This window comes from Podarcis filfolensis (genome assembly GCF_964270895.1).
Source record: "Podarcis filfolensis genome assembly, chromosome: 6".
In the NCBI taxonomy this organism is placed as follows: domain Eukaryota; kingdom Metazoa; phylum Chordata; class Lepidosauria; order Squamata; family Lacertidae; genus Podarcis; species Podarcis filfolensis.
The window spans coordinates 1,111,114-1,137,449 of NC_139609.1; the positions used below are offsets into that span (position 1 = coordinate 1,111,114).

The window sequence follows — 26,336 nt, forward strand, 5'->3', positions numbered from 1 at the left end:
TGGCCTTCATGTTTTCCTAAGCGCACTTCATGTGTATCACTCTTAAACCACTGAACGTATTTTAGCTAACAGAAAGTTCCTCAACTGTCTTAGTAAGGAAACAGGAGCACCCCTCAAAAGAAGCTTAGAGAACCACCTCCCTAGGAATGTGAGTGATCTCCTTTTAGAGCTTTTGGAGCTGCTCAGCTCATACTCAGGGTGCAAGCAGTCAATTTAGTCCCACCGATTTTCTTCATCAACTTTTAAAGCGTCTCAGAAGTGAAAATACAAGGCTGTGGAAAGCTAGACCTACCTTTGGCTCAGTTCTTCCAAGTAGCGGCTGCTGAGAGACATATTCACTTCCAGGGCTTTAATGCGGTTATTGAGCCTCATAAACACAGACTCTTTTTGATTTGATCCGTGAACAAGATTCCCATTTCCATAACCCAAGTCTGTGGAATTCTGCAATTCGGCATAAAAATCTGTTGCTGTCCGTGGCAATCCAGAAGCAGGAATAGCAAGAAATGCTTCCTCAGCTGTCTGCTCATCGTCCTTTATTTCTAAAGATGATGTTTCCACAAGAGACACCACTTGCTTTTCCGCATCTGAAGAACTAATTTTTGCTTCGCCCTCATAGCTTTCTGCAGCTACTGTACATTCAGACTGTGGAATAGTCTCTGTCGGTTTTGAAATAATTTCAGTTGAGGTTTTTTCATCTGTGTTCATGTCACTGAATTCAATTACAATGCTGGTTGCAGATGGATTCTCTGCAGCAGACCCAACAACTCCATCTTCTTCAGTAGGACTTTCCTCTTGTGAAGGGGCCTCTGGGGTTTCAGATACGGCTTCAAGTTTTGTAGGTTCCGAGGATGCCTCAACTGTGGACAGGGACTCAGCTCCTGTGGTAGCATCCAAGAGAATGGACTGAGACACAGTTTGTGGGAGACTGGGCTCCAGTTCAAAAGTGCCCTCCGTCTGATTGATCACAGCCCCATTCAAGATGCTACTTAAGACACTGACAACAGTTTCAGATGGCTCTGCAATTAAGGTGTCCAATTTCTCTGAAGGATGTTCATGCACCAAAACTGGCAACGATTTGGTTGGAACCAGCTGGGCCTGCCAAGTAGCAGCCGAGTAGTATTTTTCCCAACTGGTGTCACTTTTGCTACGGTAACGGTGAAGTGTCGCTACCACTGAACACCACTTGTACAGATACTCTGAGAAAGTGGAAATGCAACAGACTGTCAATAGTTCGTAGCAATAGATTTGTGTTTCAGACTCAAACCATGGTATGTCTTCTTCCTGCTCGTCACTGGGCAGTAAGGTCACTGTGGACTGAATTGCTTCCTCTTCATATTCATGGACTAACTGAACAATCGGGCTCTCTCTTGTTGCATCTAAGACTAGCAGCTCTTTATCCATTTGTAGGATCTCTGAAGTAACAAGCCTATAAACAGAAGTTTAGAAGTCACATCAAGATGCAGTTTAGCAGATCCCTAAAACCTCTGCCAACTCGAAAGTTACTGCCATTCTCCTAAGCTACCCCTAAAGAGTCTGGCTTCAGAGATCTGCCCTGCAATTCCATTATGGCCAGAGTTTCATATCAAGGTCTTGTATACTACAGGATCACTGAGGGCCAGGAAGTTATTTTTGGACCAAATATATTTTAAATTTGACTGCAACTGTTCTGGGAAATGGGTCGAGAGTGAGAGAGAATGGAGCCCCCCCTCCATACAAGGCACTAGGTGAAGATTTAAACTATTCCAAGGCAGAGCTGGATTGCAGGGCCCAGGGAAGGCTGGCTAAGGGCTGAGGTCATGATGGGAATACAAGCCAGGGAAGGATGATCAAGCCAAGAGTAATGGACGTGGGTGAGGACAGAGATGGGGAAGCATGGGGGCTCTGATCTTAATGGTACTTTTGATTGTACAGTATTTATATTATTTGCAATCTGCTAAAAAAGACTCTGGGTCTGGGCAGCTTCAAGTCCAACAGATAAGCAAATCACTTACTCTAAGGAGGGAATGGTAGTGGGCTCCGGCAGTTTAGGTTCTGGCCAGGAAGTGGAAGTTGTATTTTCAGAGACACTTTTGTTTCCTATCAAAGAGACATGCAGATTTATAAGACACCACATTCCATATAAGACTGTTAAATACAGAGAATAAAAATAAAAACTAATGGCCTGTGAAATGGATTTGTGATTTTTTTAAAAAAATCCTCCTGTGTAACCAGGCAGGGCTGTTGGTTGAAAGTTAAATGCAAAGGGACAGCCACCCTCCTTTACCTCCCAAAACCAAGCCCAGAATCTTGAGAGGAAATGCCTCACTCCTAACTATAATACGAACCATAGCAGAAAAACAGAAGAACAAGGACAGGGAAGGAGGGCCTTGAAATACACTTCCAAACCAGTGTGTTTATAGAGTCCTCAAGTCTAGCCTCTGCTGCCCCATACATTGTCGCTGGCTGCTAGGTCAAACACTCCCTGTGAGCAAGGTCATAATGCAGAGATGCAGCACATGCTTTTATCATCTAATGGTCAGGGGCTCAATCCCAACATCTTCAGGCAGGTCTGGGATTGAAAGACTCTTCTCTGCAAACTCAGACAGTCACTGTTGGTTTGACCAGGCAATACTGAACTAGACAGCTAGCCCTGGAACAAATGGACCCAGCCGTAAACCTATGGAAAGAACAACATTTCTCAAACTCTGAGAAAACTGCATTTCCATGTAGAAGGCTGTTTTCAGCAGGCAACTCTTAAGAGTATACAGAGCCATAGCTGAGAAATTGAGTTTTGAGAGAGCATTCAGAGCAGTGTTCAGATCCCATGTAGAGAACTGGAGGACTATGGGGAGGACTGAGAAAAGCTGCTTGCCTTAGAAGTCTCCATCCATACACATGTAGTTAGGCATTTCTCTAGCATCAGCCCGGACAGTGAGGTCCAGCTCCGAGGCTCTTCTGGTGGTTCCCTCACTGCGAGAAGTGAGGTTACAGGGAACCAGGCAGAGGTTTTAGAAGACATCTGAAGGCAGCCCTGTATCAGGAAGTTTTTGATGTCTGACATCTTATTATGTTTTTATATGTGTTGGAAGCCACCCAGAGTGGCTGAGGCAACCCACTCAAGATGGGCAGTATATAAATATTAAATTGCTGCTGCTGCTGCTGCTACCATTATGTCATCCAGGTTAGGGCACTCCGGCACCCTAGACACAGGTGTGCTAAAACAAACCATGACAATTACAAACAAAATGGGACTATGTAGTACTGAAAGGGTCTGCCTGCGAAACTGAAGCATAAGAAGCTCCTCTGCCTCTGCAACTGGCAGATTGGTAGCCCACTAATGGCAGAAGTTCTCATCAGCAGTGCACTAACAGGGGTCTTAGAGATGCCATCCAAGAGTGACATCTGATGAGGGGACGTAGGATTGCGCACACATTTCAAATTTTTTGGGAGGAGTCTGTTTAAGCAGCCACAGACCAGGCTCCCTGAGGGTGTCCCAAAAAAACGACACAACAACCCCACCCTGAGGAGACTCAGGTTGTGGGTAAGTAGATCAACCAATAAAATGGTGAATTGGACACAGGAGGACACAGCGCAGAAGGAAAGTGGTTTGCATGCTGCATGGATCTCTGGAAGGCTACTGCCATCCAAAGCCAGAACTGCTTAGCACAGCTACTGGTGCATCTACCAGTGGCTTAGATAACCGGGGGAAAGTCTTCACTATGGAGAACTGGAAAGAAAATCCAGCTGGAGCCGGAAAAAACCAACCCCACATCTATTTAAAAAGGTCACTTCACTTTAACAAGTTGCAATAATTTACCTTGGTCAGTTGAGTCTTCTTCAGTTTTTGCTCCAAGTATATTAGCAGCAATATTCACCATATTCAAAATGGCATCTAAAAAAATAAAAGGATCAAATAGACAAATTTTAAAAATCACAAGAAAGCCTGCAGAAAACCAGTCTTTTCAAAGCTGCTCCTTCCCACATGCGTTTCACTGTCTGGTGTGCTGGTGCAGTTTCTGGGTAGCACATTATGCACACATAGCAAAACTGCGCACCCCAAATGTAGTGCTGAGTCCCAAGTGTGGCCAAGGCTCTGTTCACTCAAGCACACCCTCCCCAGAGGTGGCTGAGCAGCATCCGCCCTGCAGAGAAAAGTGCTGGGGGAAGTCCATGTATTTGCATTTAACAGCCCATGTCAAGCAAGATCACTCTTCAAACAAACCATTTGCCTGTGTTTCTCAGAACTGAGAAAGTAGTTATCTTTGGACTCAGCTATTCAGTGGTACCTCAAGTTAGAGATGTTTCAGGTTACAGACTCCGCTAACCCAGAAATAGTACCTCAGGTACTATTTTTGCTTCAGGATGAGAACAGAAATCGTGCTCCGGCGGCACAGCAGCAGTGGGAGGCCCCATTAGCTAAAGTAGTACCTTAGGTTAAGAACAGTTTCAGGGTAAGAATGACCTCCAGAACGAATTAAATTCTTAACCCGAGGTACCACTGTATTAGTAAAAATAAAACATTATAAATGCATTATAACACTGTGACACCAGATGGCACTTTAGAGCTGAAATTGGAATGAAATTTTCCACTGTGAGCTTTAAAACGGTTTTCCCCAAGCATTTTCAGAGTGTTCTTAATAGCTGTGTAGATGCAGCCTTTGTTAGACAGCAGGAAACTATTGCTGCACTGAGTTTCAGAGAGTCAACTCAAACCAAAACTGAACCAAGTTGATTGATTGGTCTTAGCCACTTGCCCCATTGTTAGTATCTGAGGGGAGGGGGAAGAGGAAGGAATTCTTCCATCTGCCCAAACAGATGGTCACACAAGTCCAGCTCTCAGCCTAAGGTGATCCAATTAGCTCCAAGGAACAAGTGGGGAAGTAGACCCAGGTCTCCCCAGCCCCAGACTAGCCACTACACAACGAGATAATGTGCAAGTGGAAATCACGGAAATCTTTACAAGCAATGCTGCTTCTGTTAGAGAACTTTCCAACTTTTCCATACAGCTGGCAAATGTCTGTCTCTGCCCTTTATGCATTTCAAGCTAAATTTCTGGACTCTTTCCTACATGGATTCTAATAATGTGTAGAGTACCTTAGCTCCCCCTCAAAAACACATCCCTGTAGTTACTCACTTGTGGCAGAGCCAAGAAGATTTTTTGAAGATTTCTCTTCTCCTGCATTGTAGTCCAAAGGATAATCTGTTTACAATAGAAGAAAACACTTAATTGCAAATCGCACACCTTTTTACCTCAAGAGCACTTCATAAAGTGACTAGAATAGATGGTGCTAAAATTTTTGTATGTCATCTTTCTATTAAAATACTCCCAAGACAAAATATTAACTTCTTCATGTCAAATCCAGGTCGAAAGCTCTCTGCCCCTTGAGAGCCCTTGGGGAGGAAGGGTGTGCCCTTGCCTCTTCTTAGCCCATCGCTGCCCCAGCAGGACGGATCTCTCTCCCCTGCCCTCTGCCACCCCAAGGAAAGCTGCCTGCCACTGCAAAGGGATGGGCAGGAGCCCATCCAGAGGTGTCCAGCTGAGGATGTCTCTCACTGCAATTTGTAAAATGAAGCCACCCCCCCACCTTCCCCAGTGCCTTGTGGGTCTCACCCTGACCTCATCAAGTTCCGGCTGAGACTCAAAAACTGCCCCTAGGTATGGCTTTTGCCATCATAGAGTTGTGGTGATGGGAAAATCTGCATTGGGCTAAACTGCCTTTTTAATGAAACTTATGGAGAAAAGGTTCTAGACACAAGGAGGCATAGTTCTGTCAAAATATATTCCAGCCTTCTAGCCAAATTTTCATGTCTCCAGCCATCTTACTTGTGGGGGCAGAGGGAAAAACATGCAATCAGTATTCTGCCCAATTGACTGTGAAACTAAATCTCTTGCCTTACAATGCTATGAACAATGAATGCAAACATGATGAGGCTAACTTACAAGGCACAAGAGCCTTCTTTTTAATTTTGATACAATTTTATTGATATTTAGTAAAACTGAAGCACTTTAACAAATCTAGCAATTTACAATCTTGCTGCTCTGCCACTGTTTGCTGGACTTTGGGCCCCTTTGAAAAATGTTCCTGGATATGGGTCTTTTTAAAGGTGTAGACCTTTGACGGGAAAGCCTATGGCTCATGGAAGGATACTAAAAAAAATTCAGGAATTGTAAGCCTAGGGAAGGTGAATCTGACAGAATCTGTGCAATTTGCACCATTTATTCTGCATAATTAATTCCATTTCTGCTGATCTTGCAAGAAATTAAAGGTTTTTGTAAGGCACTAAATCCCGTTCTCTGACTGCAGTCTTATTCAGCCACTTCTCTTACTGAAATTTCACCAGGTTTAGGAAATGCACTTTCTGGCCCTTATAGTTTGCAAAGGTCTGCTTAAAATTTGCTTCAATTAACCCCTCAGCCCGAGTTTTCACAGCTATAGTTTTAGATCAATGATCTCACAGGTAATTGCAATATACAAAAAGCTCACCTCACCATTTCTAATCCTTCACCATGGCTGGTCTTTGTCAGGCTTCCTCCCTGCCCAACTTAGTTTCCTCAGTACTTCTTTTAGCCCTCTTGCCTGCCCAGCATTCTGGGTTCGCTTATTATTTAGAAATGATTAGCAAAAAATTCAAGCTAATCTTAAATTGTGACCAGCCTGCTTCCTTACCATAGTCTTCATCAAAAAGCTCTTGCCTTTCAGACTGGTACTGTGAATCAGCTATTTCTTCATATTCTTCAACCATGCTAGTTCCAAACACCCTGTAAAAAATGTGTTTAATTAAAATGGAAACGGAGGCAGTTTTCATCTCCTCAGAGGGAGTTTCTGTCTACCTGGTATCCTGTGTAAAACTGAGATGCATAGCAGATGAAAGCTCCCACTGTTTCAAGACTTCACATGTTTCACAACTTTATAGATAAAGCCAATTAGTTCTCAAGATACCTGTTACAGTGAGTGTTATCAAGTCTTTCTATATAAATGGCTTTTGCAAACACAAATACGTTTTTGAAACTCAGTGGCTGGGGTTATTAGTTATTTGGGGAGTGGAGTGGGGGGGGGGCAGCACCAGAAAAATATGTTTCACAGTGACAGGAGACTAGAAGCATCTGCTCAATTTCATCAACTATTACCTTATAAGGCTTAAAGGACAAAAGTGTTCTGATCCAAAATGTGATACCAACTCCACCTAAAGAATAATAAAAAAGCATTTAATAATGAATGGCCTGCAGGTGCACCAAGTAACAGTTTTCATAACAAAATAGAAAAAGAATGTTTATATTAGCCATGCGGTAACAGAAAAGATCTTGCCCGACTCTAATTCTTGCCATGCATTAGTGTGCTGAGCCACAGAATACACCCGTGTTCTAGGCACCCAACGTTACGAAGAGGTTGCTAACCTTTAAGTACTTGATGAACATCTGAAGCAAGAGAAAAGGGGGAAAAGAAGTGTCAATAGACTGTATGCATGCCACAGGCAACAATATTAGCGACTTAAGGAATTACGGAACATGACCACGGTGTGTTACCCTTCCTTCCCTCTTTGCCTCCCGCCCCAAATAATCGCTACAAAGGATGCATTTGCAAGGGAAGGGAAGATGCACATTAATGTCTACAATAACATGCAGAGTAAAATTGCAGCTTCTTGTTATATGATCAAAACTTTGACATGCATAAAAATTACAGTACTGACTGTATACCAAGGAAAAAACACTGCTATCAGATGTTTTCATTTGTTAACTGTGTAATATAAAATTAGTTTCTACTTCCTAAATCTGTTACTTTTGGATTTCTTCTAACTGCATTACAGCAGAAGAAATAAACCTACAGGTAGCTTTTGGAAGACAACTAAAAAAAACCTAAGGTTGCCTCTTGCAAATATCAGTTACTGATCTGCCAAAATATAATGGCTTCTCTATTTTAAGATATTAGGTTAGAACAGAGCTTTCCAAACTTGTCATCTTAGCGACACCCTTTTTAGAAATGCATTATTTCGTGACACATTAATTCAGTTTTACTAGCAAACCGGAAGTTAAACTAACCCCTTTCCAGCCCCGGGAGGAGCACGGGGAGCATTCACGTACTGCAGCTGACACACTAACGTGTTGCTACATAGTTTGCATAGCTCTGGCTTAGAAAATCAAACATAGATCACATTACGTACAGTCCCATTAAGGTAGAAATTATGAATATGAATGAAGAAGCTTCACAGTTTTATGTTTCATTCCTACCTTTGTGTATATTTTTTAAAAATCTAACCAAGGTAGGAACACAGCACATACTATTTTACTTGGGGTATTATATTTACTTTCTAAAAGGCTGGCTGTTCATGTTCAGGAATTGTTAAACTCCTATGTTTGCATGCAAATCCAAAGATTTTGTTTATGTTCCTATAATCTGTATTTTAATTCTCCTTATCTGATGTTTTGATGACTAGGAGTGGCCGAGATCACATAGCACTGGTCCTGAAGGATCTTCACTGGAAACACTGGTATGTTTCCGAGCACAATTCAAAGTGTTGGTGCTGACCTTTAAAGCCCTAAACGGCCTCAGTCCAGTATACCTGAAGGAGTGCCTCCACCCCCATCGTTCAGCCTGGACACTGAAATCCAGCACTGAGGGCCTTCTGGTGGTTCTCTCACTGTGAGAAGCCAAGTTACAGGGAACCAGGCAGAGGGCCTTCTCGGTGGTGGCGCCCTCCCTGTGGAACACCCTCCCTTCAGATGTCAAGAAGATAAAGAATTACACAACTTTTGGAAGACATGTGAAGGCAGCCCTGTATAGGGAAGCTTTTTAAACCCTAGACTGGTTTTCTTATTTCAAATGATCCCAATTCTGGCGGCCTCAAAAAATGGCAACAAGAAATATCTAAATTTATATGGGAGGGCAGGAGACCCAGGATTAAACATCAAATTTTAATAGATATAAAGGATAGAGGTGGCTTCGCCCTGCCCGATTTGAAATTGTATTATGAGGCAGCCTGCCTCATGTGGATGAAGGGTTGGTGCAATTTGAAAGATATGGATATGCTGAACTTGGAGGGACATAATAACTGTTGGGGTTGGCACGCTTATTTAATATATGGAAAGGCAAAAATACACAGAGATTTCTCAAATCATATCATAAGGACATCACTTCCTAAAGTTTGGGAGAAATATAAAGATCGGTTGGAGTTCAAAATCCCGTGGTGGGCCTCTCCAGTAGAGGCCAAAGTGATGAAGAAAAAAAATATGTTGGAAAATTGGTCTACCTATAAAACACTTTTGAAAGAAGAAGAGAACCAACTGAAACTTAAGAGCTTTGAGGAAAGATAAAAACAGTGCAAGATAAAGAACAATTTTTGGCAAGGAACGAGGAGGACCTTTCGAAGGAAACGGTGGAACCTACGGACCTAGAAGACTTACCAGACATTTCAAACCTATCCTTTGGGACTAAAACACCAACAGAAGAAGATCTGCTTGGAGCAGCTGGAGGAGTAACTAAGTAAATAACAAGATGTCTCTGCAAATTCTAAGTTGGAATTGTAATGGACTCAATCTTCCCAGGAAAAGACGGGAGGTTTTCCATATTTTAAAAAAAGAACAATTGGACTTGATTTGTTTACAAGAAACCCACGTGACTAGAGTACATCGAAAATTACTTATTAATAAAAGACTAGGACAAGAATTTATTTCATCGGATAAAGTGAAGAAAAGAGGAGTGGTGATTTATGCAAAGGAAAAGTTGGCCCCTAAATTAATATTTAAAGATGAACAAGGAAGATATTTGGCAATTGAAATTCAAGTTCAAGGAGAAAAATTATTGATAATAGGAGTTTATGCACCGAATGAAGGGAAGTCAGAATTCTTTAAGAAATTGCATGAGACATTAATGGACTTTTTGGACTATAATGTAATTTTAATGGGAGACATGAATGGAGTGGTCTCTACAAATATGGACAAAGCACAAAGACAGGTGATCACCAAGGATGGGAGACTACCTAAGACCTTTTTCGAAATGACTGACAATATGAACTTGATTGACATTTGGAGAACAAGGAACCCTCTTGAGAGAGAGGGAACTTTCTTTTCTGAGGCAAAAATGACTTGGACTAGAATTGACCAAATATGGGTAACTAGTGGGATGGCATCAAAGATTAAGAATGTGGAAATCTGCCCAAAGACTTGCTCCGACCATAATGCTGTAAAGATGGAGATGAACCCAACAACAGCTGGTTCCTTTAGATGGAGGATGAATGACTCCCTGTTTAGAGATGAAGAGGTGTATAAAAAGGCCCAGAAAGTGGTAAAGGACTACTTTGAGATAAATCTGAGAACAGAAGTGGAAAAAAGAGTAATTTGGGACGCAAGTAAAGCCGTCATGCGAGGATTTTTAATACAACAGAATGCCATAAAAAGGAAGAGACAGAATGAGAAGAAGGACAAGATCTTGGAAAAGATAAAAGAAGGAGAAAAAAGATTGAGATCTAAACCAAAGTCACATGAAATTTTGAGAGAAATTAAGTTTTACCAGAGACAATATATGGAACTGATGAATCAAGAGATAGAATGGAAAATAAAACAAATGAGACAAAAGACATTTGAATCGGCAGATAAATGTGGGAAACTCCTGGCATGGCAACTGAAGAAGAGACAAAAACAGAATACGGTTACAAATCTAGAAGTGGAGGGAAAGAACATTTATAAACCAAATGAGATTAGAAACTGTTTTCAGAGTTATTTCAGGAGACTTTATGCTCAAGGGCCGGTGAATGAAAAAGAAATAGAAGAATTTCTTAAAAAATATGGATTACAAAAAAATTCTGAACAAAGTAAAGTGATTTTGAACCAGAAGATAACTGATCAAGAAATTGAGGGAGCCATTCAAAATATGCAATTGGGAAAATCTCCAGGGCCTGATGGACTGACCTCCAGATACTTCAAAGCTTTGAAAGAATGGCTTATACAACCGTTGAAGGAGGTCTGTAACGAAATTTTAGAGGGGAAGAAGGCACCTGAATCGTGGAAAGAAGCGTATATTACACTTATACCAAAGTCAGAGACTGAGAAGAATCAGGCTAAGAACTACCGCCCTATTACTTAATGTGGATTACAAAATTTTTGCAGACATTTTGGCAAAAAGATTGAAGAGAGTTTTGGTGGGGGAGATTCACAAAGACCAAGCGGGCTTTTTTCCAGGAAGACATTTGTCAGACAATGTGAGAAACATAATAGATATTATGGAGTTATTGGAAGTTAATATTAATACTAAGGCAGTATTAATATTTGTGGATGCGGAGAAAGCCTTTGACAACATTTCTTGGAGTTTTATGAAAAAGAATCTCCAAGGGATGGGGGTAGGCCAAGGTTTTGAGAATGGTATAGGTGCAATTTATTCTGAACAAAAAGCAAAATTGATTGTAAATAATGTGGTAACAGAATAATTTGCTATTGAAAAAGGGGCACGACAGGGATGCCCAATATCCCCACTGCTTTTTATATCTGACCTGGAGGTCTTATTAAACATGATTAGAGGGGACCAGCTGGTTAAAGGGATTCAGGTCGGAGCTAAACAGTATAAACTGAGAGCGTTTGCAGATGACCTAGTACTAACTCTACAAGAGCCAGACACTAGTACGAAAAGAGTTTTAGAGTTAATACAAGTATTTGGTCAAGTAGCAGGTTTTAAGTTGAACAAACAAAAAACGAAAGTATTGGATAAAAATCTAACAGTTGTCGAAAGAGAGAAGTTTCAGAGTGAAACTGGTTTAATGGTAGCAAAGAAGGTGAAATACCTGGGGATTAATTTGACATCTAAGAATGTAAACCTATTTAAAGATAATTATGAGAAATGCTGGACAGAAGTGAAGAAAGATCTAGAAATATGGTCAAATTTGAGGCTCTCCTTGTTAGGCCGAATTGCTGTTATTAAGATGAATGTTTTGCCGAGAATGTTATTTTTGTTCCAAACACTGCAGATTTTGGATAAAATGGACTGTTTCAAGAGGTGGCAAAAAGATATATCTAGATTTGTCTGGCAGGGCAAAAAGCCCAGAATAAAATTTAAGATACTAACTGATGCAAAAGAAAGAGGGGGGTTTGCCCTGCCGGATTTAAAATTGTATTATGAATCAGCGGCTTTCTGCTGGCTGAAAAACTGGCTGCTTCTTGAAAACACAGACATTTTGGATTTGGAAGGGTTTAATAACAGATTTGGCTGGCATGCATATATATGGTATGACAAGGTTAAAATCCATCAAGGCTTCAAAAACCATATTGTTAGGAAAGCATTATATAATGTTTGGATTCGGTATAAAGATTTGTTGGAAAATAAAACCCCCAGGTGGTTGTCACCAATGGAAGCTAAGGAAGTGAAAAAACTAAATATGGAATCCAATTGGCCAAAATATTGGGAAATTATAGAGTACGAGGAGGGAAAAGTGAAATTGCAGAGTTATGAGAAATTGAAGTTTAAAGTAAGAGACTGGCTTCATTACTACCAGATAAATGAAGTCTTCAAACAGGACAGGAAAATTGGCTTCCAGGTGGAGAGGTCAAAATTAGAAACAGAGCTTTTGGAACCCAATACTGAGAATTTGTCAAGAATGTATAACTTGCTGTTGAAATGGAATACACAGGATGAGACGGTTAAATCAGCTATGATTAAATGGGCACAAGACATTGGTCATGACATTATGTTCGCTGACTGGGAACAGTTATGGACTACCGGCATAAAGTTTACGGCATGTAATGCCTTAAGAGAGAACATTATGAAAATGATTTATAGGTGGTACATGACCCCAGTCAAGCTCGCAAAAATTTATCATACGCCCAATAACAAATGTTGGAAATGTAAGGAAACTGAAGGCACTTTCTACCACCTTTGGTGGACGTGCCCAAGGATCAAGGTCTTCTGGGAAATGATTTATAATGAAATGAAAAAGGTGCTCAAATGCACTTTCGTGAAGAAACCAGAGGCCTTTCTCCTGGGCATGGTAGGCCAATTGGTGTCAAGGAAAGATAAGACATTTTTTATGTATGCGACAACAGCAGCAAGAGTACTCTTAGCAAAGTACTGGAAGACACAAGAGCTACCCACACTGGAAGAATGGCAGACCAAGGTGATAGACTACATGGGACTGGCGGAGATGACTGGCAGAATCCGTGACCAAGGGAAAGAGACGGTGGAAGAAGATTGGAAGAAATTTAAAGTTTATCTTAAGAATTGTTGTAAAATTAATGAGTGTTAAAATGTCTTGGGTAATGTAAAATAGAATTGCAGTGACAAACAATTGGATATGAGAAAAAGAATTTAAAGAAAGTGCTACAAGTAATTGAAATTAGGGGTTGCTGGAAAGATTTAAAACAGGGATGCAGAAAAGGGAGGTATGGGGAAGTCGCTGAAAGAAGGTTTAAGGAAAAAAAGGTTAAGAAATTATACGTGTTTATATGTTTGTTTGTTTATGTACTGTGTTGTATTGTCTTTTAATATGTGTTGAAAAACCAATAAAAAAATTATTTAAAAAAAAAAGAGCTTTGAGGAATTAAGAGATGTCATTACAGATTGGTTCCAATATTATCAAATATTCGAAAGATTTAAAGTAGATAAACAAAAAGGGGTTGCCAAGGAAACCTCGAGATTTGAATCTGACGTAATAAATTCAAAAAGTAAAACCCTCTCTAAAGCTTATCGCCTCCTCCTCGACTGGGAAGTCGAGGAGGAGGAAGTTACACCAGTCATGATAAAGTGATCTCAAGGCTTTGGGTATGTTATAACAATATCCCAATGAGAAAACCTGTGGAAGAATAGTTGGAAATTTACTACGTGATATGCCATAAAGGAAAACTTGTTAGAAATGCAACACTGGTGGTATTTAACTCAATGGAAATTAGCCAAAATATACTAAGGAGCCAAAAGTAATTGCTGGAGATGTGGAGACCAAACAGGCTCACTGTACCATATATGGTGGTAATGTAGCAAAATAAAGAAATATTGGGAGGAAATCCACTTTGAACTAGAAAAAATGTTAAGAATCTCATTTATTAGGAAACCAGAGGCATATCTGTTGGGCATTACTGATTCAGATATTCCTAAAAAAATTAAAGACCTTTTTTGTATGCAACAGTGGCAGTGAGAGTTCTTATAGCTACAAGGTGGAAGAGCGACATAATTCCTTCTAGACAAGAGTGGATACAAAAATTGATTGAATATGCTGAATTAGATAGTGTATCTGAAAAAATAAAAAATAAACCGAGAATTGAATTTGTATCAAAATGGGAGGCCTTCAGAACATATCTTAAACAAAATTATACTTTGTTAAAATCTGTAGCAGCTTTTGAGTGATCCCAGCAGTTTTCATTAATTGCTTATATAAACATTTATAAATTGTGAAAATATTGATATGAAAATAGTATTTTGATATGGCATTAAATTTATGTAAAAAGAGTTAAGGAATAAATTGGAGGTCGGGTATAAATGATAATGAGATTTTTATTTTTATTGTAACATGAAATTGTGTAAATTTCATTTTCTTTCCTTTTCCCTCCCCTAAGTTGTACCCCTTTTGGGTATTGTTTCCCCCCCCCTGTATGTAATAAGCATGGAAATAAGCGGGGGGGCGGGGAAGAATTACACAACTTTTAGAAGACATGTGAAGGCAGCCCTATACAGGGAAGCTTTTTAAGGTTTAATGTTTTACTGTGTTTTTATATATGCTGGAAGCTGCCCAAAGTGGCTGAGGCAACCCAGCCAGATGGGCGAGGTACAAATAATGAATTATTATTCTTATTATTAATAAATTTGGGCTCCAGTCCATCTTCTCACGTACAAAATCTCTGGTTGCGAACAATATTCCCACAGATGTATGTACCTGGAAAACGAGCAGCTACTTTCGCAGTATTTTATTTTTCACCTGATTTTTTAAGCCATGTTTTCCCCCCTTCCACGTTTCCATTCGCCTTTCGTAACCCTCTTCGTTTTCTCTTAGAAAAAAAAAGGAAGTTGAAGATTTTGAAAGGACAGCGACCTGAGATGGGGTTCCCTATGCATGAGAAGCAGACGGCTGACATTCTTCCCACGAAGCCCAACAGGTCCTGAAGCCGCTCTCTGCACCTCCATCCAAGCGCAACTATTCTTCTTTCTCCCCCATCTAGTGCCTTTACTGAGCACACAAAACACTTTCCCCCTTCACAACTATTTGCCCTACAACATCAGGTGCCCCTTTTGGCATACAGTGGTTCCACGCAAATGACCCCCACTTCACAGATGAGGGGCAGCAGGAGCTGAATACTGGTGACTAGGCAGAAACTGGGACTGTCAGCAGAGGTTCCACAGGGGATGCTGCAAAACATCCCCTGTGATGAGGATCTGAGGGGACAGGGCAACTCCTCAGGGTCTCAAACTGCATTGGAACAGCTGGCCCTGGCATAGAGGAGACGTGCATTTATCACACACGCAGCCCATCGCAAGGAAGCATCCTGCAAACAACAATTTGCCCTAAAATCAGACAACCGGATGGCCTACAGCAGACATGTCCAACCTGCCAATCACTATCAACCGGTCGATCGCAGGATGGATTTTGGTTGATTGCACAACCATGCCTCGTCGCCTCCGCCCTCGCTCACGGCTGCCGGGTGCTCTCAGTGCGCGCTCGACCACGGCCAGAGCGACTCCACAGGCGGCATGACGGTCAAGGCTCCACTTGGCCAGGCTTGCTCTGACAGGTGATGGGGCCACCTCCTCAAGTACCCCTCTCCGACCGCTGGCTCTGCCCAATGCCCAGCCAGCTGGCCAGTCCCGGAAAGGCGTGGGGCGTCTACCTCCGCCCCATGAAAGCCACAAGCAGAGAGGCGGGGGGGGCACACGGGCTGCAGCACTGCGGAGGGAGCCGCAGGAAGGGCGGTGCGCGGAGAGACGATGATGCCCCTCCCCCCTCTCCTTCCCATGGAAAGAAAACACCAGGTCCCCCGCCCCTCCGCTCTCCCTCCTAGTTCTGTGTGGACCTTTCCAGCTCCAGCCTAGCAGCATTTACTTGAAAGTAAGCCCCCCGCCCCACAGTGCTTGCTGTCCGGTGAAGGAGGAACCAGACATTTTGGGGCATGTAGGCCTCCCATGTGCGCCAAGGACCCTGGGGGGAGGCTGGGGGGGGGAATAATATGTTACTATTTTTAGCACCATAATAGTAATTTATTATTTATACCCCGCACCTCTGGCTGGGTTTCCGCAGCCAAATATAATACAGGATGAGTCCTTTAAAAGAGGCCCCGTGGATACAGAGTACACATGTTCCACGGGGCCTCTTTTAAAAGACGCACCTTGTATGTTTAAGTTGAAGAATGACAATGGGAGAGCGTGGTAGATCACGGCCAGTTTTTGATACGGGATAGTAGATCACAGCCTACTTGAAGTTGGAGGTGCCTGACCTAAAGCTTCCAGGAGATAATCTCTAGGGCTGTTTTCCCCCAACTTAAACTCTTGCACTTGAAACAACCAAAGTGTTTGTCGGTTCAGTTGTAGTCAGGAGTACAAACTTGAATAAAATACTGGAGGGCCCAGGTAAGACCCACCCTGCATAATGATGCGGCCACACACCCCATTTGAATGGCAATGCCAATCTACTTTGAAGTGACCCAGCCCCGTCAAATATTTTATGGGGGGGCGGGGCAAAGCCCCCTTAGACCCTAGGAGTTGGCTCCTATGGTTGTACTCACTTTTAAAAGGACAAACACCCGTTTTCCTTCCCCTTGAGGGGCAGCATTTAAATTGCCCAGCAGTTCTATTTCATTCTCTATTTATTTCTACTTTTTAAAAATGGATTTGGACTGAACACAATAATGAGAGTTAGTGAAGAGCATATTCTGTCTTGAAACAAGGGCGGCCAACTTGTAGCTCATCTTTGGGAGTGGGGCACAACATGCTGGCTGGGGCTGATGGTAGTTAAGAGTACAACAACATCTGACGGGGCACATACAAAGTGCCCTAGCAGTATTCCTTGCTTGTTTTCACCTGCAGTTGGAAGACAACAAAAAAGCTGCAAATGCGAAAGTGTAGAGAACAGGCAGCAGCAGGGAGCATTCTCTCTTTGCCAACAGCACCGGCCAAGAGAGGACTTAAAGGAGGTCCTCCAGCTGTAGGTATCTGTGACTGTCCAAACTTGCAGTTGTCTAAGATTAGGTACTGAGAAGTATTCACATACACTTGTGATTCATACAGACTTGGTTGGATCCTCCTATGGCACTGCTGGCATGGAATCACAGAACTGGAGGGTTGGACTGGACAACAAAGGCCAGGCACTTTGAGGGGTCTTTGCAATCAAGCAAAGTGTATACATCGCCATACACTCTGGTAGGTATGTGAAGTGGCATGACAACAATCAACGGAACAAGTGGGAAACTTGTAGTAACTGCAGAAACTTACCTTTACATATTTGGCATACATCTGTTCATCCAAAGGGAAGCTCTGGACATTTCTCTCATCTCTGGCATGGAAAGTGCCTAGCTTGACCCACTTATTTGTTGGATACCTAGAACACAACACCCACCAGAAAGATGTTACACACACAGTAACCTCTCAGAAACCAACGAATTCAGAACCTCCCTTATAATACACAAAAATCACTGTTACTGCAATGGGCATCACAAGTACTCTATTGCAGGTACAAGGTTACGATGGACAACGCTTAAGCCACCTAGTGCAGTGGTAACATCAGTACATTTTGGCTTTAAATGCTGGCCATTTTAAAGCTGTGGACTACCAAGACCATATTCTGCTTACCAATTTGCCCACCTGCCCACCCCCCGGCTGGCATGACAGACTGACAAATCAAATAGGTGTCCCAACGACTGGTAATGATGTGCCCATCCCAAATAATGAAACTTAAGCAGCTGTTGCAGTGAAAGAAAGAAACCTTACATTCACCTTCATATCCCGAGACGTACCTGTCGCTGATAGACACCAGAAAATCCTTGGGAGTAGATGAGAATAACTCATGGTTGGCAATGTCCAGCTGCTTCACTTGAATTGGTTCACACAGTTCAACGACAAACCTGGCAGGTGGGGAGAAAGTCCAGCTGAACTGAGTAGGTAGAATTCACCATGGAAACATGCTTCAAAGGGCCCTTCATGTGCATTTTCACATATAGATAGCACCAGCAATCCGTAAAAGTCCCTTCCTGCTCGGGCAAGTGCTGAGTGAGGCACAGACTTTATGCAGAGCAGGGCTGCAGATTTCCTTCCATTTCTTTGATGAATTCCTAGCACAGTTTATTAGAAGTTTACATTTGAAAACCAAGTTGGAAATGGTTAATAATTCTGTGTAAGAATTTAGTTGATCTTTAGAAAACCAAAGGTGCATTACAGTGGGCAGACAAGCCTTCCTTAAGCCAATGTTCCATGTGCTTCACAGCCCAAGCCTAGCGAGGGGTCAATTTCCAGTCAGAGCCAGTTGGAAGTTAGTCAAATTAAAACCTTTTGAACCATTCTGAAGATAGGATTTTACATGCAGAAAATCAGGTTTTATTATGAATCCTGAATAAAAAACAAAGTATTGGGCGGGGGTATAGGTTTTCATGATGCTACAGGCCTGCTTCTTAAAAGTTCTTGAAAAACTTTTGTAAGAAACATTCTTAGGAATAAAAATAGGTACTTCACTGGCCAAACTCCATGTTTTCCCTACCTTTTGGATTTTGTTATGATTTTGTTTGATATGAAAATATTTGGACCTTAACAAAATTATTTACTTGCATATGGGGAAAAAACTAGAAAGAAAAACCATGAAGCTGTGCAATTAATATATTTAAAAGTCAAAGCCATTTTATATCTTTAATAATTATTTCTTATGTATAACTTCCCTCTGATGAAACCAGTATCTTCTTTGAAAATGCTTTATAAATTGTTGCAATAACTTGATGCAATCACATTTCATGCGAGGCTAGTAGCATACAATGCTTGGCTACCAAGGCCTGCCAGAAACTGTAGACAATTCAGTGGCATAACAGATATTTATTTCACTTAGCTGTATAACTACTTACCAGATTTTAGTACTGCATGGATTCAGCATGTAGAGATCCATATTCTCCATTAGTATTGCTGATGTACTCTATAAAGAAGGAAAATAACACTTCATTGAGTGTTAATAACACTTAAAAGAATCCTGGCCTCTTTTTTACTGCTGGTACTTTTAGAAATCTCAACATGCCGTTGGTTTAATTTACAGTACTATTTGTGTGTCCCTTTCCAGTTAAAACACGGACAACAACCCTGAAGACGGGTCATGTTGTCTGAAAGTATTTAACTGCAACACAGCAATTTGGAAGGGACATAGCTCAACAGCAGGAGACCACCTTTTGTGTGCAGAAGGTCCCCGATTTGAAATACAGTATCTCCAGGTAAGGCCTGGAAAGACTTGTCTGAAACCCTAGAGAGCCACAGCCAGCAAGACAGATGGGACCAAGGCCTGATTCAACAGAGAAGGCATCTTCTTATGTTCGTAACACTGTGTTACTCTGCTAATCCTGGAGAAACAAGTGTTGGCTTTCTAAAGAAGTGTTAACAGAAATACTCAGGCACATTTTGAACAAGACAATTTACGCTCCAATATGAAGACCAAGATGATCAATAAACAGTGCAGGCATTAATTTGTGGAGCGCTAAGTTTAAGAAACATCTCATCCACAGATTCACAGCTAGATCTCTAAGGCTGGGCTAAATGACATCCCATGCCCTTTTAAAATGTGTTTGGGGGGTACTGGGTTGTTTTTGTTTTGATTATGTTTTTTGTGGTTTTATATTGTGATTTTGTCTTGTGAACCGCCCTGAGACCTGTGGGTATAGGGTGGTATACATAATAATAATAATAATAATAATAATAATAATAATAATAATAATACGTTACCTAGCCTGACAAGATTCTAGAGCACTTCAGGAGTGCTGCTTAAGTTATGTAAAAATTAGAGCTGAAACTTCAGTTCATCAATGCTATCATAAGAACCTTAGTCTCCCACTGAACTTTACTTCCCCAATACCAATTCATTGGGGGGGCCATTTGGAGTGGGACTTTTGAAGAGCCCCTTGCCATCTAGGCTGCCATAAAATGCTGGCGTCTTTTCTTTCTTTCTTGAGATGAAGTGCTATGGTACCTTAAAGATAAACAAGTTTATTCTAGCATAAATTTATGGAATAGAGTTGTTCTAGCTCATCCTTCTCCAACCTGTAGCCCTCCAGATGTTCTGGACTACAACTCCCAGCCCCCCTAAACCTTGGCCATACTGCCTGCAGCTGGCGGGAATTGTAGTCCAAAACGTCTGGAACTTCACCTTCATGGGCTGGCATGGCCACTTCTCGTTGGTGCCAACACTGCCAGTTGTCTCTTCAGCTCTTTCCCTCTCAAGGGGCCAGCTGACTGGCAGAAAGAGTTTTCCATCCAAGCCAGCAGCAGTGGGAATCCTCTCAGTGTATTCTCTGGGGAGAACTGAACCAAGAAGGCTCCAGCTTTGAAACAGTGTCACAAGAAACCAATTTATTTGTTATATTTAGCTGACAAAGTCATCAATAGTATTGCCACGTCCACCAACATGGCCTTTGAGGTGGTATACTTACCTTTGCTTCTGGGTTAGCTGCCAGTATTTTGGCACCACACTCAACTGAAGCATAATTATTCCTATTTTTCTGGACCTTTTTTGTGAGATGCTGACCTCCATTGGAGGATGGGTGCATTGACTGACCTGCATACGAAAGGAAGCATACCAACGAATTAGAAAGATCACTATGCCATTACTTCCAAGCTTCTAAGCTAAAGTGATTTATATACAAGGCAGCAGTATTTAATACTTACATGAAGTTAACAGTAGTATTTGTAATTGCTCAGATTTAAAATACACTGGTACCTCGGGATGCGAACGCAATCCGTTCCAGAGCCCCATTCGCATCCTGAACGAAACGTAAGACGCGAAAGCACATCTGCGCGTGCCGCCGCTTCCACGCATGACGTCATTTTGACCGTCTGCGCATGCGCGAGTGGCGAAACCCGGAAGTAATGTGCTCCGTTACTTCTTGGTCGCCGTGGAGTGCAACCCGAAAGCGCTCAACCTGAAGCATATTTATCTTGAGGTATGTCTGTACTTGCATTTAACAAATAATCTGCCCTGCTCTTTAGCCAAAACAACCTGCTTCCAGAGCAGACTATATACCATTGTAAACAACACAGTCCCCTACCCTCAGGCTTACAATTTAAAAATATACATCACAATGGGGAAATGGATTGGGAGGAGTAACCAAGAGATTAATTTAATAACCTGCTGAGCTAGAAAGGTTTAAGGATGAGGAGTCCAAAGCTACTGGTCTCTTGGCTGATAAGCGCAGCTGTGCATCCCTTCTCTCCCCAAATGTAAAAGTAAGCATTTTTCTTACACAAGTGGAGATGCAGAAAAAAAATCATTAAGATGTGGTAGCCCAATGCAAAAATCCTGAGAATCCACGTGGACCTGTGCTTTGTAACCACATTTTTGAGCCATTGTGGCCCCAGGCAACAGTGGGTGCGTGATTTTTTTGGTGCAGGCTGTAGCCATGGACATGCTATGTGATCTGATGGTTAATTTGGGGTGACCCAATGCAAAAATCCTGAGGATCCATGTGGATCTGTGCTTTGTAACCATGTTTTAAGTGGGGAGGGAATGAAAATCACTGAAGGGACAAGGAGCACACATGGGGTGTGTGGAGAAGGAGGCTGCTAACAATGCAGGAGAGGGGTTTAAGGGGAGGGGAGGAAAAACACTGAAGGAACAGAGTTGCCCCTCTTCATGCTGTTGAAAAGCCAGTGAGCAGGCAGACACGCTGCGCAGCTCTTGCTTTAAAGAGAGCTGAGGAGAGTGTCAGCAGCTGTTGCCGGCTTTCCAGGGAGCCAGAAGAAGAGAGGTTCCTTTCCTTCTCCCACCTCGCCAAAAAGCCAGCAAGAGCGGCTTCTCCCGCCTGCATTCGCTCCATAAGACGCACACACAGTTCCCTTTTAGGAGGAAAAAAGTGCGGTAAGTATTAGGAGTCTCTTGGGACGCAAAAAATATTTTAATCACTCAAAATGTCTAGTAAGAAGGAGGAAGGAAAGAAGGAAAAGTAATTCCTGTCTATTCCACAGATTAAGGCATTTTAATCCTATACAGTTACCAGGAAGCAAGCTCCCATTAAACAGAGTGGTTCTTACTTCTGACTAAACAAAGAAGTACTCTGTAAATTTCATAAATATGGCAAATAGTATGCCTTAAGTGACTCCTTTTATGTTGTTGAAGCAGTAAATAAGTTTAGGTTTGATGTGTACTCCATATATTTTTACCCCCCCCAAAAAACCAGGCAAAATTCTATGTTATACTTTCTCTTATAAGCAGAATCCCTCTAAATCAAGACAGATAGGCTCACACAAATAATAAACCTACTGCCTTAGCTAAAGAACATAAATTCCTGGTCTATATATGAATCAGGACGTGACAGAATGGATAGTACAACTTCAGACAATATATGGATAAACGTTTTCATTGCTTCCCTAGGTAAAAATGCTCCCACCAAGTTGGTGCTAGAAACTCAAACAGTGCTTTTTTCTAAAAAAATGTTTAAGGGTACAGTCATACCTTGGGCTGAAGTACAGTCATACCTTGGGCTTGAGCGTTTTCGGGTTGCGCTCCGCGGCGACCCGGAAGTAACGGATCGCGTTACTTCCGGCTTTTGCCGCTCGTGCATATGCTCAAAATGACATACGGTACAAAATACTTAGTTGCATTTAGAGAATCATTTCAGCCCTTGCTTAATGGGAGATCTATCTAACAGAAACTGCTATGACTAAAGGCTGTGTTGTAAAAACAGAGCACCCCTTACATGTCCCTTCTGTAGGGCTGGGATACTTATGATGTCTTAGTGAGCTGGTTATTATGCCAGCAGACCAAGGACACGGAAGGCAAGACCACAGTTCCAGGGGGGAACTGATCTCTGCACAGCTGATTACACTACAGCCGTATGTTTATCTAGATCAGGGGTTCTCTATCTTTCTTCCCATGGACTGAAAATTACTGGCCACCCCTGACCCCAGTCACAAAACGGTGGTGAAAAAGTTCCTTAGCTCAGTGTTCCTCAAGCTAAGTACAGGACCTGGCTCAGGAAACACTGTGGCTCAGCCTCTCCATTGGAGGCAGAATTTCCTGATCCAGAGTCTCTACGTGGAAAAGACTTTTTATAAATCTATTTCCCCTCACCATGCCTCTCAAAGTATTTTACCCACCTCCTGGCATTTCTTCTCCCATTCTCCTTTCACTTGCACCTTAATCCTCCACTCACCCACAACATGCCAGTTTCCTTCCTCCCTGGTCCTTTAACATTCACTTTTTCCTCCTCTCTTCCCCGCTTCACCATCTTTTATCTTGCTTTCTGATTTCCTTCCTCTCAAAGCAGAGAGGCTTTCCTTTTCCTGCTGCTTCCCAGCCACCTTCACTCAGCACACAAGGAGTGGATGGAGCTGGCACTGGTCCAGCCCAAAGGCTACAGCTGGGCTAGCAGGAAGAGGAGGCAGGTGAAGAGGCCCTGCGCAGGCTGGGACACTGCAGCCCATGGCCCCCAAGTGGTCTTGGCCCCCTGATTAAAATAGACTGATTAGAGAAACACAAGCGCTGCATCGCAAAAGGACATTTGTTAACAAAATTCGTGAACAAAACAAAAAATACAGTTATACATAAAACCAGAGTCTCTCCCCCTTTGGGAAGGGTTTTGAAAATTTCTTTTTAAATAAAAAAAGGATCAGTGCTAAATACTTGATTTTTAAGGGATAAGTCTGTTCAAAGTTTTCAAGAACAACCCAACAACCTCTCCCCCCCAAAAAAAAACCCCCCTGAACTCACTCTTTTCTTTTTCCACTTCCATAACCTGCTTTTTCCATTCATCAAAAGTGGGAATATCTCCTGGATCCTTTGGGCTTATTACAGAAGTTGGGTCAATTTCTCCTACTTTTCTCTGCAAGGTTTTCAGATATTAACAAAAAACAACAAGACAGGCAATAAGGCAAGCAATCAAAACAGTGTAAGGCTTCAAGAACCAAACATTAAAAGGCAAGTTATGCCCAGCAGGCTGCATGGTAAGCTGACCATTCTATTGCATAGCAGTGCTTTTACAATTTTTCTTATTGTTATTTTGCAAAACATAGCTTGTGTTTGGGGGGAATGTGATGTGGAAAATGTGCTGGTTAGAGAAAGGAATGAAATGTGTGTCCTACTATACTTTTGAGACCTTAAGGTACTCAGTAGTACTCAGACTATCATGAAGGGAATAACCCAATCACTTACAAGGTTGTAGATACCAAAACAGAGAATCTAGTATAGCCTTCCCCAGCCCGTTGCCTTCTAGATGTTCTGGATTGCAAATCCTATCAGAACCAGCTGAGATGTTCAGAGCTTATGGGAGCTGTAATCTAAAACATTTAGAAAGCACCAGTTTGCTGAAAGCTACTACATATTTACAGTAAGAAAGGAGTGGAGTTTTATTCTTTTCGCAATGCCATTGACTTTTCTGTTTTTTCTGTTTTTCCTTTAAAATCATAAAAAGGATAAGCCATGAACTCTCAATGTTTCAGAGTGAATTTCTGTAATGCCTGCATTGTTCATCTTCAACTGAGAAGAAATATGTTGATTTCACAGTGGTTTTCTATGTTCACTCAAGTTCCAAAATGCTGGGAAACTACAGTTGTTAAGGACCAACCTTTTACAAATGTTTTATTTAGGTCGTTTTTTAAAAAATGGTATGGTATCCTATCTTGTGGTTAGTTTCAGTTTTGCCACCACTTTGCAGCTAGATGACTGTCCAAGGCAGAGCAGTGGAGCAGGCTTTGTGAGTCACAGAGTCTGCGTATTTCCTGTTCACAGGAAGTTTATGTTTTGTCTATTGCTTTCGTTTCTCTCTGTGTGTCTGAGACACTGAAGCAGGCAGTCATGTTTTCTTTGTTCTGATCAACGCTGAATAAACTTGTAAATAATGCTCTCCTGAGTGCATCTTTCGCTGTGCATTATCTGCTGATAGAGCGTGCATCAGCTCTGGAATGTGGCAAGTTATTTCTGGAGCTCGTGTCACTAATTGCTGATACTGCGTGTCTACGGGAGATCGATGGATGCCCGGAGACGACGTGGAGTCATGATGGACTTTGTCTCCCTGGCAGTATCCCAACAGTCTCGGCACTGTTTTTGCTGTAGTTACTGTATTTTGAATGTGCTTTCACATGAAAGCAGGAGAGTAATGTTAAAATAAAATCAACAGTAAGGTAAAGGGACCCCTGACCATTAGGTCCAGTCGTGACCGACTCTGGGGTTGCAGCGCTCACTTCGCTTTATTGGCCGAGGGAGCCGGCGTACAGCTTCCGGGTCATGTGGCCAGCATGACTAAGCCGCTTCTGGCGAACCAGAGAAGAACACGGAAACGCCGTTTACCTTCCCGCCGAAGCGCTGCCTATTTATCTACTTGCACTTTGACGTGCTTTCAAACTGCTATGTTGGCAGGGGACTGAGCAACGGGAGCTCACCCCGTCGAAGGGATTCGAACCGCTGACCTTCTGATCGGCAAGTCCTAGGCTCTGTGGTTTAACCCACAGCGCCACCTGCGTCCCATAAAATCAATAGTAGTGCTTGGCATTTTCCACATTTGAAATATGAGCATCATCTGCTAGTAGTCGAAAGTAAGCTGTAACAGAAGCAGCACGTTAAGTACCTGCCCATTTCAAGTAAGCACTGAGAACCAATACTGTAGAAAGTATAAAGCTGAGAAATGTCAAACCACAAAGGGAGCAAAATGTTCTTTGATATTTAGTGTGAGAGATAAACATTTACTTGAACCATTTGTATCCCTACAGGGAGTTTGGGGTTATTATCACCTACCTCCCCTCTTAGGTTACCCGAAGCATTCAGTGCAGATTTTGGAGTGGTCTTTTGCTCAGTTGCAGGAACTTTGGGTTCGAATTCTGATTTAGTTATCTTTCCCTTTCCATGTGAAGATATATTTTCTATATGTTGACCTACAAGGCTGAAAATACAGCAACATCAGAAACACCTAACTCAAAATATTTTTACATATCAATACATAGAATATAGACAGCACAGAATTCTCACAGAGAACCAGTCAGTTGCTATTGAACTGGATAAAATAAGTGTTTTAGTGAAGAGCAGCAATATTCCAAGTATGGTCTCAACTGTGAAAAAAGTCTGTCCTCCAACACGGACAGGCAATGCAAGCCAGAGGAAACCTGCTTAGCCAAGGATGCTGGTAAAAACTTTTGCTTCTTTTTCAGCTTCTTCTGTAAAGTGACATGTGGTCAGAAGTATTTCAAGTACAGTAATACTGCCCCTCATTAGCCTTATTGAAGGGGCAGAAA

General features: G+C 42.0%; 1 protein-coding gene across 2 annotated transcripts in view; it reads right to left on the bottom strand.

Moving 5' to 3' along the window:
• The window catches only part of SUCO (SUN domain containing ossification factor), a 43,156-nt gene that overhangs the window by 7,902 nt on the left and 8,918 nt on the right, over positions 1–26,336 (bottom strand). The window contains exons 6-18 of one of the 2 annotated variants that reach the window (XM_083621360.1): positions 25,843–25,987; positions 23,824–23,935; positions 20,549–20,673; positions 18,983–19,050; positions 17,891–17,998; positions 17,370–17,475; positions 7,376–7,396; positions 7,109–7,164; positions 6,648–6,739; positions 5,114–5,179; positions 3,797–3,871; positions 1,992–2,076; positions 293–1,426 (exon numbers count right to left, since the gene is read on the bottom strand). In XM_083621360.1, the coding sequence (XP_083477486.1) occupies positions 293–1,426; positions 1,992–2,076; positions 3,797–3,871; positions 5,114–5,179; positions 6,648–6,739; positions 7,109–7,164; positions 7,376–7,396; positions 17,370–17,475; positions 17,891–17,998; positions 18,983–19,050; positions 20,549–20,673; positions 23,824–23,935; positions 25,843–25,987 (2,193 nt within the window). The remainder of the gene's footprint in view (positions 1–292; positions 1,427–1,991; positions 2,077–3,796; positions 3,872–5,113; positions 5,180–6,647; positions 6,740–7,108; positions 7,165–7,375; positions 7,397–17,369; positions 17,476–17,890; positions 17,999–18,982; positions 19,051–20,548; positions 20,674–23,823; positions 23,936–25,842; positions 25,988–26,336) is intronic. The other variant, XM_083621361.1, reaches the window with a different exon arrangement.